This window comes from Acomys russatus, chromosome 17, assembly GCF_903995435.1.
Source record: "Acomys russatus chromosome 17, mAcoRus1.1, whole genome shotgun sequence".
Lineage (NCBI taxonomy): Eukaryota > Metazoa > Chordata > Mammalia > Rodentia > Muridae > Acomys > Acomys russatus.
The window spans coordinates 48,735,627-48,749,247 of record NC_067153.1 but is presented as its reverse complement, the minus strand read 5'-3'; the positions used below and the strand labels follow the sequence as shown (position 1 = coordinate 48,749,247).

At 49.2% G+C, this 13,621-nt stretch overlaps 1 protein-coding gene across 1 annotated transcript in view; it reads right to left on the bottom strand.

Moving 5' to 3' along the window:
- Positions 1–13,621, bottom strand: part of Tbc1d22a (TBC1 domain family member 22A) — a 287,423-nt gene that overhangs the window by 254,551 nt on the left and 19,251 nt on the right. The window contains exons 2-4 of the mRNA XM_051160164.1: positions 10,354–10,410; positions 9,319–9,647; positions 7,087–7,263 (exon numbers count right to left, since the gene is read on the bottom strand). Coding sequence (XP_051016121.1) covers positions 7,087–7,263; positions 9,319–9,647; positions 10,354–10,410 — 563 coding nt within the window. The remainder of the gene's footprint in view (positions 1–7,086; positions 7,264–9,318; positions 9,648–10,353; positions 10,411–13,621) is intronic.

Genomic DNA, 13,621 nt, shown 5'->3' with positions numbered 1-13,621 from the left:
AGAGGCCTCTGGGTCTGGTTTTCTGTTACCTTCAGAAAACCCTCTCCTCTGGCATCCCTTAACACAAAGCATCCTATGTCAACTGGTGAGCCAGAAATACTGGTGACCCCCAAGAACACTGGGCAGGAGATACCCAGCATGTGGTGACCCAGTAACTTCACGGCTGCTCGGTGCACATACCTGTTAAGGTCACTAGAATATAAGGACACGTGGCTCACAGCCACAGCCTGTAGGAAGCGCAGACAGACACAAATGGTAATACTGTGAGAGGCAGACAAATAGCAGGCACATATGCAACACCGCAGAGAATAAAGAACAAGGGATTCCTGTGGATCTTAATACTCTCCCATTCTCCTGTGCTCAACAAAGGAAAATTTCACATTAGCTTTGCTGATCCCACAGTCTCATGATTGCACAATTTTTAATATCCTAATCTTCAAAAGAGACAATGATTTTTTTAAAAAAGGCAAACATGTAACGGAGCAACTTTGGAGGCTGCCTGTTTAAAACTACAGTAGCCTCTGCACGTTGTTTAATATTTGCTCTGAAGATTAAATCCCAAAGCTCATCATCCCCAGAAACAAGCCATCGAAAAGAACCTTGAACAATATCCTATTGCACTGAGGCTACACCAGCTGCAGGTATTAATGAAACACTTACCTTGTGCAAGGCCATATTCAGTTTGGTTGTTTTAAACTTAGTGACATCACATGTCATTCAAATGTCACACCCAGCCATGAAAATGTCACTTAAAAGGAAAAAAAAGAAATGTGGTGCTACAGTGAGAGTCAGGAACCAGCATGCTTATCTATGGCTCAGACTCCTTCCTGAGCCCACTGCAGATGAAGCAAACACTGTGTGTGTGTGTGTGTGTGTGTGTGTGTGTGTGTGTGTGTGTGTGTGTGTGTGTGTGTTTGGGGGGTGGAGTCTCAGTGTTTGAAGGCTGAGTAGAAAACGACTGGGCGTTAGCAAGAGGGTAAGAAGGGGTACACTGCCTCAGACACAACAGGTGCCCACAATGGCCATACGGGTTTGCTGCATTTACCATCTTTTCAGAGTTTCCAGCTTTCAGCTGCAGCCTCATCAGCAATGCGAGGGGATAACTATGGTGAGACATGCAGAGAAGACGCACAGCTCCTCACACGGCTGGGGGCACACATACAATAGAGGGGAGAGAGCAAAGGCAGGACAACAGAGGCAGCCAGATGCCTATGGCCAAGGAGCCCTGCTCCTGCTTAAAGGTGTTATTTTACCGTTGTTGAGTTGACATTTATGTCTGTAACAACTATTTACCATCAGCTGAGTGCTGCTGGGGCTCCTGATGTATGAAGGCGCAGGTAGAAAGGAAGCCATGTCAAGACATGAGGATTTTTCCCCCTATATGTAAGTAGCTCAAAGCAGCTCTTCCCTGATGAGATCTGGAGCAAGAATTAGCTAGAATTGGACAAATTCTCATTCCCTCTCTCCCTCTCTCCCTCTCTCTCTCTCTCTCTCTCATACACACATACACACACACACACACACACACACACTTCTCTAACACCCAACACAACCCAACTGAGGGCATCGTGTCGTGCTCTGATGTGGCTCTGGAGGGCAGCACTGGACACTGGCTGGCCAGCTGCCTGTGATGTGGAAACAGCTCTTCCACACCATCCCAGGAAGCCACAGCAAACCTCTTCTAGGCCAGACGCAGCTACTCCAACAAGACCCAGGGGAGAGGAAACGACTTCTGGCCTCCGAAGAGCACTAAGAATGTTGCTGTCTGCATTAACCAAAACCAAGAGACCTGGAGGCTGGGAACAAAGCCCAAACCTAACCTCATCTTGTCCTTCCCTGCTCCATTCCCTGAAGGGCTGCCTCAGACGCAGCCTCCTAAGCAGTAAGCCAGTGTCAAGGGACAGGCAGGAATGCCGTGGACAGAGGCCTTTGAATCCAGAGGCGCCATGTCATGGGTTTGCAGTTTCCTGGCTGCATCAAAAGACCATGATTTGTACCCGCTGATGAAATGGCTCTTCTAGAAAAGTGCTGGGCCACCAGTTGTTCTGAGCTCCAAGCTTTGATGGGGAGGCCCTCTCCTCCCAGTCCACCCAGATTCATGTACAGCCAATCAGGGACCATCCATTGGGCTCACCAGATAGTACCTGAAACTGATTCCCCACCAGGTCCAATGTCAAGACTCTTGGCTTGGCTGCTCCTCCCAGTCACCATCTTCCCTCTCCTCCCCTCCACACCCTGCCAATTGCCCAAGAACTCCACCTAGTCCAAGGCCACTTGCCCCCTCTTGCGGGAAGTGCTCAGGATGCTTCCTTCCTAGCTTTACTAGGGTTCAAGTGAAAGCTGTGTGCCTCCTCTTGCATCTTTGAGCCCTGGCATCCAAGAGCCTTCCTGCTCTACCTGCCTCTCTCCTCCAACCTCCCTCAGCCTCAGCGCCTTCACTTCACTCCTCAAACAGGTAAGGTTCTCCCACCACAGGATCTTTGCACCCTGGCTCCTCTCCCTGGAATGTCTTCCTTCATACCCAGCCGCTCTCCACACAGGGCTGAGCAGAAACATGCTCATTTCAAGGGTCTCTTATGACCACACGCTAGCCAGTGGCGCCTCAGGTATCCCTCAGCATTGCTTCATCCCAGCCGTGCTTACCACCTTCTCACCAGCCCTGTGGTATCCTATGGAGGTATGTGTCTGCCCGTCCTCCCAGACTACAGGGCCAGCTCTTCAAGGGCAAGGCTTATGCTGGTCTGGATCCCTAGTTACTCCAGCACTCACAAGAACTCTGTAAGGTAGAGTGGATTTCCCTTTGTTTGCGAGGAGGGGGAGCAGTTCTGCAACTCTGACATTCAGCAGGTTAGTTCTCATCCACACTGACCAGCTGTAGATTACTGAATGTGGTAACAGGCATGTACTTTACCAATGTGTAGAGCTTGTTTGGTGAATCCTCATCTTCATTATCTTTTTCTGGACAAATGTATTCACATGCAATATGAAACATCTCTTACTCCTTTGGCCCAGACAGCTTTATTGAGCCTAGCATCTATGTGCACATCTGGAGTCCCCATCTCCTTCATGGCAAATTTCCAAATTTCTTTGAGTGCCGGAGGAGCACGCTTCTTGAAGCCCACTCCATGGGTGCGCGCACTCCACCTCACTGGTAGTGCAACGACCCTTCTTCTTCTCGCCATCCTTCTTTGTGGGAGCCAGTCTGCTGGACCCAAGTTGGAAAGGACAGCAGGAGGGATTGTGGGAAGGAAAGCATCACGCTATGGATTTCCCTTTCTACCTTGAGGTGAGACACTTAGTGAGCTGGTCATAGGGAGCAAGGGCACAGCCAGCATTCATGCTGGAAATGGATTCTAAGAGTGTCACCATCACAGGCCTGCAAGTGTCCCTGAGGTCAAGGGTGCTCAGCAGCAACCACTCATGGCTATGCTTCCAGGGGACACGACTCCGTGCTTTATTTATGCCTTCCTCCCCATCTATCCAGGCACAAACCCATCCTCAAACCCAGAGTGGATAAGCCTGGGGACCCAGGACCATAGCTATGTGCCTGGTGCACGCCACAGAGGGAAGGGGCCCCCTTCTGTTCTGCTGGCTGACAGCTCTCCAGAGCCTGCCCATGGAGGCCCCACTGCTCCATGGCAGCCACTCAGCAGCCCTTAGGAAATGGCACATTTTGCATATTTGGAATGGTACTTCTGATCAGCAGACACACGTGATGAACATGAATGCCTCCAAGTGCCATTTTCTCAGGCTTCAAAGCAGGCAGTCTTTGTGTGAGTAAATACTGAGTTGATGCTAAGAGGGGAGTGAGCTGTTAAGTTCTATTTGCTACTTTCATCCCTGGGCTCATAACAGAGCATCAGCTAAACAAAGAGCAGCAGACGCCGGCACAAACCTTCAGCAGGTAGAGCCGTTTCCACTGGTCCTACGCACATCAGCAATTTGCGGCTCCAACTTCGGCAGATATTTACCACTTTGGTTTTTATGTAATGGGAAGATAATGTATTCCACTGTCCTCAGAGCTACCTTAAAGGCCTTAGGAAAACAGGCAATTAACTGGCTATGTTTCTCTTGCCACTAAATACAAATCCGGTAATTGTTTATCTTTGAAAGCAAAATGGCTTTAACTTTTGGCTTCAAATATTCAAGCAGAATTCCTAAAGAAAAAAGACTAAGAAAACCATACCCACAGCAACCTGACAAAGAGCCTGATTTTTACATCTAACCTTTCACCCATGCTCACTGATCCACAAGCCCTAGAAGCTTTATTGCAAGTACAATCTGACTTCTAGTGCTGCCCTCATGGAAAGATCCACAAGAAGATTCTAGCCACTGCCCGGAGCTGAACCAGATGAGAACCACCATCAGGTAAACTCATTTTTATCAGCTATTTTCTGGCCACCTGCCTATGGCATAAACCAGTGGACCTAACTAGGAAAATGTCTGGAAACAACTCCAATGCAGAACGGACTACAAGTGTCTATGCTATGATAATCAGTGTTATAGAAAGCATACAGAACACAGGAAGGCAGTCCATGGGCATTTACCACAGCCAGCACTCTAGTGTCTATGCAGTATCTTCCTGCAGGTCCAGGCACACCCTGCAGATGAGCAGGGGCACTCAGGACCACAAGCCGCCAAGCCTGCTCGAGGTCTCCACCCAGACAGCCAACTCCAGAGCCTCCTCGAACAAGCCTGGTGGGATCTGTCTCCTCCCTACACATTCAGCGGGATCCTCTGCAGAATCTGAGCAGCTAGCTGACAGTCCCACTCAGCAAAACATGGGCACACGGTGTGCTTGAAAGGGAGAAATATGATTCCAACTTCAACCAGGAGATTCTTCTCCTTTTGTATGAGCAACCCTGATTTCCCATCTTGGTGAAGGGAACTTCCATCCATCAAGCTCTATGCCAAGCCTAAAGACGCCACCTTGGCTGTAGCGTCCTCCCCAGCCCAGGTTAAGAACTGCTCTATGGACACTATCATCAAAGCCGGAGATGCCTTAAGAGCCCCTGCCTTATCTGTACAAACTGTAGTAACAGAAAACCAGGGAGAGCCTCCATCCCCATCAGTAGAGGGCTTGTGAAATAAACTGTGGGATGCCCACAGAGCTGCATGCGGCTCTCTATGAGCTACTGTATAGATACATATAAATTCAAAATGTGAGGTGTGGAGCAGCCTGTCCATCTGGGCAGATGAAGAAAAAGCACTACATAAGTGCACAGACTCCAAGGCATCGCTGCTTAGGTTTCAGGAGAAGAGCAAAGGGTGAGAAGATCACACATCCCAACATGACGCTCCTGCTAAGAACCACTCACCTGGACAGAGGAGCACTGACAAGTACCTGCCTGCACGCCTTGAATGTGTCAGGATCAAAGTGTGCCATGCGCGCACGCATACACACACACACACACACACACACACACACACACACACACACACACACGGAAGGGGAACTCACATCCCAGGCTCACAGAAACAGTAGAGCAGAGAGGACCGTGGGAAGGGTGCTATCAAGCTCTGAATTACAGACAAGGAAGCAGGAGATGGAATGAACACTCTTGGGTTCTGCTGGTAAATGTGAGCATGTACTGTGCATCTTCACAACCCAGAAACCAGCATTGTGTAGAGGCTACAGTCTTTACATTGAATAAACTGACCCCTGGGCTCTTAGCAAGTATACAACAAAGCTCTCGTGAGTATATGGAACAACATCTCCAACTGACTCTCAAGTGGTTCTGGGAACACAAACACAAGCACAGGCAGAGAATGATGAGCAGGCAAAAGGCAAGCATCTGGTGACACTGGGTGACAGGTACAGAAGCTGCTGTGCTCTCCTTGAGACCTTCCCTAGGTATAAAATCACACACAAATGTTTGAAGCAGTGTCTTCAGGCCAGCTCTGACAGGGTAAGGCAGAGGCCCGTTTTCACTCTTCATCCTCTTGTCCTTGTAATATTGTAAGATATGCATGCGCTACTGATTTCTTAAAAAACAATTAAAAGCCGGGCGTGGTGCCACACGCCTTTAATCCCAGTACTCAGGAGGGAGAGGCAGGCAGATCTCTGTGAGTTCAAAGCCTAATTTACACACTGAGTTCTAGGATAGTCAGGGCTATGGAGGGAGGCCCTGTCTCAAAAGAAAGAAAGAAAGAAAGAAAGAAAGAAAGAAAGAAAGAAAGAAAGAAAGAAAGAAAGAAAGAAAGAAAGAAGTTATTAAACTAAGAAAAAAATTGCACTGCGCAAACTTCCAGGGCTCCAGCCCTGAACACGAGACTAGGCCATCTTCCCTACAGCTTCCCAAACACGTAGGTCAGCTTCCTGCAGCCCATCCACAGGCCCCACTCGCCACCTCCTGGCCAAGAGAAGCATTGCACTTCCCGGTTCTCTCATGCCCTCAACACTCTGGCACTGCCCACATCTTTCATGTTCAAAAAATTTCTTTTTCTGCTATGAGTAATCCCCTGGCCAAGACCACCTCCTGGCCCTCAGGAAACTCAAGCACCTCATAAACACCTATTTGAGTTCATTGAGCAAATACGGGCTGGGAAAACGAAAGAACAAATAATCAGATAGCAATTCCACCACAGGGACTTGAAATCAAGTGGCTTGGAGACTGGCCAGTGTCCACACAGGTACTGCAGGTAACCAAGCAGCTCTGATGACTATTCACCCTGATGACCATCCTCTCTCCCCATTGTCCACCTGGGCCTTACCTGTCACCATCATCCATCCCTATGCCCATGTCTGCACAATACAAAGTCAGTAGTTCAGGATAGTAGTCACCCCGCCTTACTCCCCAGAAGTCACTGTCAACCCACAGCCTATGGAGAATACCTGCCTGGCCTCTAGAAGCCCACTCTGAGGACTACAGTAGAAAAAGTATACTGTAGCATATAAGAAAAGAAAACAAAAAGTATAAACTAGGACACTGTATTGGGAACACGTTAGCAAACATGTCTAAAAGGATTAAGAGCTCAACTACCAGCATCTTAGGTAATCGGTGAAAAAACAAGGCAGCATGTGTGCAACCTGTAAGGCCACCTGTGGCCTTGTAAGAAACAGACAACCCATCCTCAGGGACTCACCGAGGTCTGTGTTGGGGCCGGCAAGCAGCTGTTTGAACTTGTCCAGCCGAGAGGCCTCTCTCTTACTCAGGGCTGAGCCACCAAGGGCATGAGGGTCAGATGTCCCACTCAGTGCAACAGTGGCAGAGTAGGGGAGAGACTGGGACCGCTGCAGAGGGACAGCATCACCGGTGCTTTCTAGAAAGGGTGGAGGAACAGAGGGCAAGGTTAGCAGAAACCTCTGACCTCCTGACCACATCTTCCTTCATCCACGTAGCTGCATGCTCACCTTGCCACTCATTGGCCCTTGTGAACACTGTCTGGCCACAGTTTGCCCTTCCTCCCATCATCCAGCTAACTCACTGAGGGGGAGTCCACCAGTAAAACAGAAACACCTGCACACGATCACACATGACAGGCAGCACATCAGATAGCCACAGGCCTGGAAGGTAGATCAGGCCTGTGGAGGAACAGGTTTGCATGGGTCACCCATGTATATTTGTGGCAGACAAGCCACTGTTCCATGCCACAAAAGGAAAGAATGATGCCACCTAGGCACTGAGGACAGCAGGTAAGTGACCAGAGGCTTCAGAAGGACCCGACTGTGTCCAGAGAACATCTGACTCAGGGCTTCCGCCCCCACCCACCACCTCCACCACCCCCAACCTCGAGTCCTAGCACAAGGGAACAAAGGAAGGCAAGCAGCCACGGAGCCTCCACGGACAAGAGGAGAGGAGGCACCCAATCCTGGCACCAGTCCTACTGACTCCAGTGCAGGCCTCCCTGGCCTCGCCAGTGGGGGGTGTGGGATGTTCCATCTCTGCCAGGGCACTGCAGGAATTTGAGCAGCATCCCTGCCACACCTACCAGTTCAGTGACAGTGACACACATACACCCTGTCCAGCTCTAACACACACAATCCAACATCCTGCCACATGCCCCTAGGGGCAGGATCTTTGGAATGAGAAGTTCTGGTCTCTACAGTAGCCAGCACTAACAGCAGAGAGTCTGGAGCCACAGACCCTGGGTTTAACCTTCTGGGCCCACCTCTCATAAGCAGCTCTGGGTCTTCTTGGTGCCATACCTGTTTTAACACACACACACACACACACACACACACACACACACACACACCTCTCCTAAAATCCTGAGGAGTTTAAAGATTTTACCATCCAAGGGGCTGACTATAGCCACACAATGAACAATCACAACACGCTATTAAGTGCTCAAAAAAGAATCTCTCCCAGAAAGAAAACACAAGATGCTCAGTCCAAGATTTGCAGTATACAGCAAGGAGATCACAGCCATTTCTCCAGTAACATGACTTCCTGAATAGTGTTCACTTTACTTGTACAGGAGGGGCTGTCACAATGTGACACTGTCAAGCTCCATCATCTGAGTGGATGAGTTTCCTTCTGGTCAGGACTCCCAGGCAGATGCCATGTGGTCCTGCCTACTCTCAGATCCTCCCCACAGGGTGCTGAGGGCCAGCAGTAGCAATAACAGTGGCGGACATGGACCAGCCAGCTGTGTGCGGGCTTGAGAAGTGTCCATGGCTTTCCAAGCACATCAATGAGCAAAAGAATCCAGAGCCCCTGCCAACCCTTGGATGTCACCACTAGAGGGCACCCTGCCCAGACTGAACAGATGGGAGGTGCAAAGGAGCACTCTCCATCAGAACTTTCAGAGCACTCAAAAGCCACTGCAGTTCCTGTAAACTCAGTTTTTCAGGTTTGCTACAACTGAAATAAAGCCTGCTTCTCACCTGAAGAAACCATAACATTTAAACACACCAACTCCTGGAAGGTTGTTTTGAAAAGCAGGCTAGGTACAAAGCCCCTTTCTGAATCTAGCGATAGCCTTAGCCTAGTACAGATCTGTTTTCTCATCTGTAAATGAGAGAAAAGCATCCTCACCGAGGCAAGGCACGCTTGGGCACTCCAGGCTCCTTTCTGAAGGACCCTGGCATCTCCCATCCCCTATGCTCTCTCATGGCCCCCCTCTTGGGCCCCTACACAAGCAGCAAGCCTTGTCATTACATGTGTAGGAAAGACACCCTCAACTCCACAAAGAAAGAAAAGAACATTGGGACTCCATGGTCAGTGAGGCTGTTTCCTAGGCCTGAGAGTGCATCATCCACACGAAAGATGGCCCTACGGCTCTCCTGGCCCGGACTCCTGCTGCAAACAGACACACAAGCCCTCCTTCTTCCGGGCCAGTCCCTCTTTGGTTCTACTGTCCCTTCATCCCTACCTGAAGGACAAGGAGTATGGCTCTCACTGACAGACTTCACCAGACGGAGGTCACCACTCGGAGCTGCAGGAGGCTCTGCTGTGGGCTGAGGCTCTGGCGTGTCCTTCTGTGAAGGCTGGCTGTGCCTCTGGCTATGGTTGCGCAGGACACGGTGTGCTGTCTCCATGACCACCTCAGAGTTCAGGCTCTCTGTCGCCATTGCCAGGAGCTCATCATCATCTTCGCCTGCATCCCAAGCATCACTGGTATTGCTCTCAAACTCCTGAAAGGTGCTGACCTTCTTGGCCTTCACTGGGGTGGTGGGCACCTTGGGCGCAGACTTGAGCAAGCTACAAAGCAAAGCTGTCTTTACTGTGTACACTCATCTAAAACAGAGACCCAAGTAAGGGGACACTTTATCTGGATGAGGGCGCCAAGAAAAGGACCATGTGCTGGCACTGCACAGACTGCTTGAAGGGGGTGGGAGGGGTGGTGCTTGCTTCAGGAAAGAGCCACCAAGCAGCAGAGAACTACAGAGAGGTGCCAAGGCTAGAAAGCACATTCTCATACTCCCTCCATCTCAGCCAGGCAGGAGAACCCTGCAGAAAACAGGGCCTTTGCATGCACACAGAGACAGAATGGTTTAAAGGAGATCCTTCTAAGCTTGACTACACACACAAGTCAGGAATTAGGATAGACAGGTGCAGCCTGCAGGGCCACACCAGCACTGCACTAAGCCCAATACTTGGAAGAACCCAGAGCAGGGCAGAGAGAGAGTGCAGGACAGAAGAAGGATTCAGATGAGCCATAAGGACGGTCTGAAGCCACACTGCCCTCAAGCCAGAAGCACCCTCTGCCCTCTGCCCTCTGCCCTCTGCCCTCTGCAGGTACTATGACATGCAGCCCCCATATCCACTGCCCAGCTACAGGGTGAATGAGGCAGACAGCAGTATCACACAAAGCAAGTGATTGAACCATCTGCTGACCGAGAGAACATTTCCCCTCCCTTGGAGAGTCCAATAAGCTGGCAGAAGCAGGACACTGACTGCCACTTACGTGCCATGTAACAGCGGATCAAAAGGTGGGTGCTGGGCTCCATACACATGCTGGATGCTAAGAAAACAGGGAAACAAAAAATTAGCACTTTTTCCCCCTCCAAGCTCTTATGATAGCCCAACACTGAATCAAGAAAAGTGTCCGCTCCTCAGCCACATGGCCAGCCACCCAGGGCTAAGGACCAGTCCAGTGATGAATGGCACTGGCCCACATCCCCACAACAGGATGGACACTGGGGCCCTTCCTGGCTGGGCCACCAGTTGTTCTGAGCTCCATGGTTTTCCAGGAGCCTCCCTTCAGGGAGCCTCAGGAGCCCCCCTAGACCACTGGGAACACCAGGGTCTCTGAGCCACTGCTCACAAATGTGCATCACAAGCAGACCTTGACCTTCCAAAGTTACTTCACTGGGAATTCCTACCAGGCGCTGCTCTGATTATCCAAATATAAACAAAAAAAATCTGTAAAGATGTAATCGGTTTAGAAAGACATGATGGCTGTAGGTTTCCAACAAAACCAGACAGCTCAGCCAGCACCTTTGGAGCTCGGCTTCCTCAGGCATGTCCCAGGACAGAGGTGAGGCAAGGTGAGGCCGGGATATCTCTGTCACTTCTCAGTATGAGAAGTCACAAGAATGAAGCCACCTCAGGAGATAAACAGTGGCTCTGTGATGGCTTCAGAGAGCTAAGGGGCCAAGCCAACCATCTCTCTCACTTCCCGGTACAGGAAACAAACCCTGTGGTCAGAGATCCTAACTGGCGGAGTAACACTCTGAGGTCCTGACCCCAGACCCTGCTGGAGAAAGAGGTGTGCAAAGGAAACACGAAGACCGATTTAAGTAAACACGCACATGCTTTTTCCTTTTCTTAATGAAATCCTGGGCCTGCAGATGGCTCAGCTGGTAAAGGGCCTTCTGCCAAGCCTGAAACCTGAGTTCCATGCTTGGGTTCAATCATCTATATAGTGGAAGGAGAGAACTGATTCCCAAAGCTGTTCTCTGATCTCCATCCAGGCACTGTGACACATGCAGATGTGTACACACACAAATAAATGTACTTTTTGAGGTGAGTTAAAGGATGTTTTTATTTTTCTATCTTTTCCATACACTATACTTTGATCATAGTCTTCCTTCTGCCCAACTCTTCTCCTCCTCTCTCCCACAAAAAAAGGAGAAAAACCAAACAACAACAAAACAGTAAGACAAAACAATATTAAAAGAAAAAAAAAGTACACACAATGACACAGAGTCCATTTTGCGTTGGCCATGGGGCCTACCCTGGAGGTGGCTGATATACCCGGTCACTCTCCAGACTGTCCTGCCCTAGCAGGGGTCAGTTGCACACACTTTCTTGGTTAGGGGTGGGACGTGGTATGCCCACTTCCCCTCCTCAGTGCTGGGATTCTGTCTGAGCTGAACCTGTACAGGTCTTGAGCATTCTGTCACAGTCTCTGTGCCCATATGTGGAGCACCCTGTTGCGTCTGGAAGACACTGTTTCCTTGAGTCCCCAGCACCTCTAGCTGCTATGATCTTTCAGCCTCCTCCTCTGCATGGATCCCTGAGCCTTGAAGGGAGGGGCTTAATAAAGATGTCCCACTTAGGGCTAGCTGCTCCAAAGTCACTCACTCTTTGCACACTGTCCAGGGCCGATTCCAGTCTCTGTGCTGATTCCCATCTACTGCAAGAAAAAGCTTATAAGACATTTTTAAATTAAATTCCCAGGGTGGGAAAGATGGACAGCTCTTGCAGAGGACACAAGTTCAATTCCAAGCACCCACATCAGGCAACTTAAAGCTGCCTATAACTCCATCTCCAAAGAATCAGATGTCCTTTTCTGACCTCCATAGGCACCTGCACTCATGCACACATCCCTACACAGTCACACATAAACATAATTAAAAGTTTAAAAAAACAAAATAGGGTCACTAAGACACCTCAGTGGGTAAAACTGCCTGCCCCTAATCCTGACAAACTGAATGTGTTCCATCTCCAGGACTGTTGGGGGTTGGTCTGGTGCTACGCATTCAAATGCTAAATTACTGGGCCCCAAGACCTGGTTGCACTCATCTGTGCTGTGTGCACTTTGCTCTATCTAATTTAAAGTTAACTGGTTAGTAGAGTTGCTAAAGCCTGAACTGGACAGGAGAGAAGTAGGCAGAGCTCAGGATCCCAGGCTTGGAGTTAGAGAAGGACCAGGAGGCCAGCAGGAGAGAGAGGAGGCAGAAGAGGAGCAGGAGGAAGAGAGAAAGAAGTCGCCATGGGGCGGTAAGGACCATGAGCACATGGCCATGAGGGCTGGCCTGATGGAACAGAAGCTGCCCAGGCAGGAACAAGTACGGCAAGTAACTTGGGATGTGTAGCTAGGAAATAGTGAAATCATTTAGAGGGTTGATACCTGCCCAGTTATGATGCCTTAAAGCTTTTATAAAACTAAAGAGGTCTCTGTGTCTTTTACATCAGGAGCTAAACGGTCTGAAGTGGGGTACAAAATCCAAATACATATTTAGGAGTAATGGGGGGAGCAACCCCCCAAAAATAATATTTACTACACAGTACCCACATAGTAGAAGAAGAAAACAAGTTGACCTCTGACCTCTACTTGCATTCTGTAGCACATACATACAAACAAATGAAATGTAATATGATTTTAATAATAATAATAAAAATAAATCATTTTTAAAAATTAATCCTACCTTCCTGACTCTGTAATGGGCTGTGAGGTATTTTGCCGTACTATTACTTCCTTCTTCTTCCATTTACTTAAATCATTTATTTACCTTCAGATGTTTCTTGATGTGTACAGAGACTAGAAGTAACACATGTGCATTTAAAAGCCTACTATGAGGTGGACAGTGCTCAAACTTCCCTATCCGTACCTCTGCAACTCCTTGTAAATCTTAATTATTTCAACAGTAAACATTTTAAGCACCACAGGGATAGAATGAGCTCCAGCTACCTCATCTCTGGCCTGTGCCACCTCCCTGGACAGTATCACTGCTAATTTCACACTGTGCTGCCATATGGCTACAACATAATGAGTTTACCCAAGGTTGACTGGGAAACACAGAACTGGTTTTAAATTGTTTGCGGTTACAAGGACAGCAGTAACACCTCTGGAGAGGAATGCCTACACACCACTTGATAACCTCCTGAGGACGAAGTCTTGCAACGGGAATGCCCTGGGCATAAGGCAGGCACTTAAGGAGCTTTGGCCATGCTGCCAAAGGACAGTCAAGTAGTTCCCTTTCCCCCAGCAAGGACTGGCAGATGGC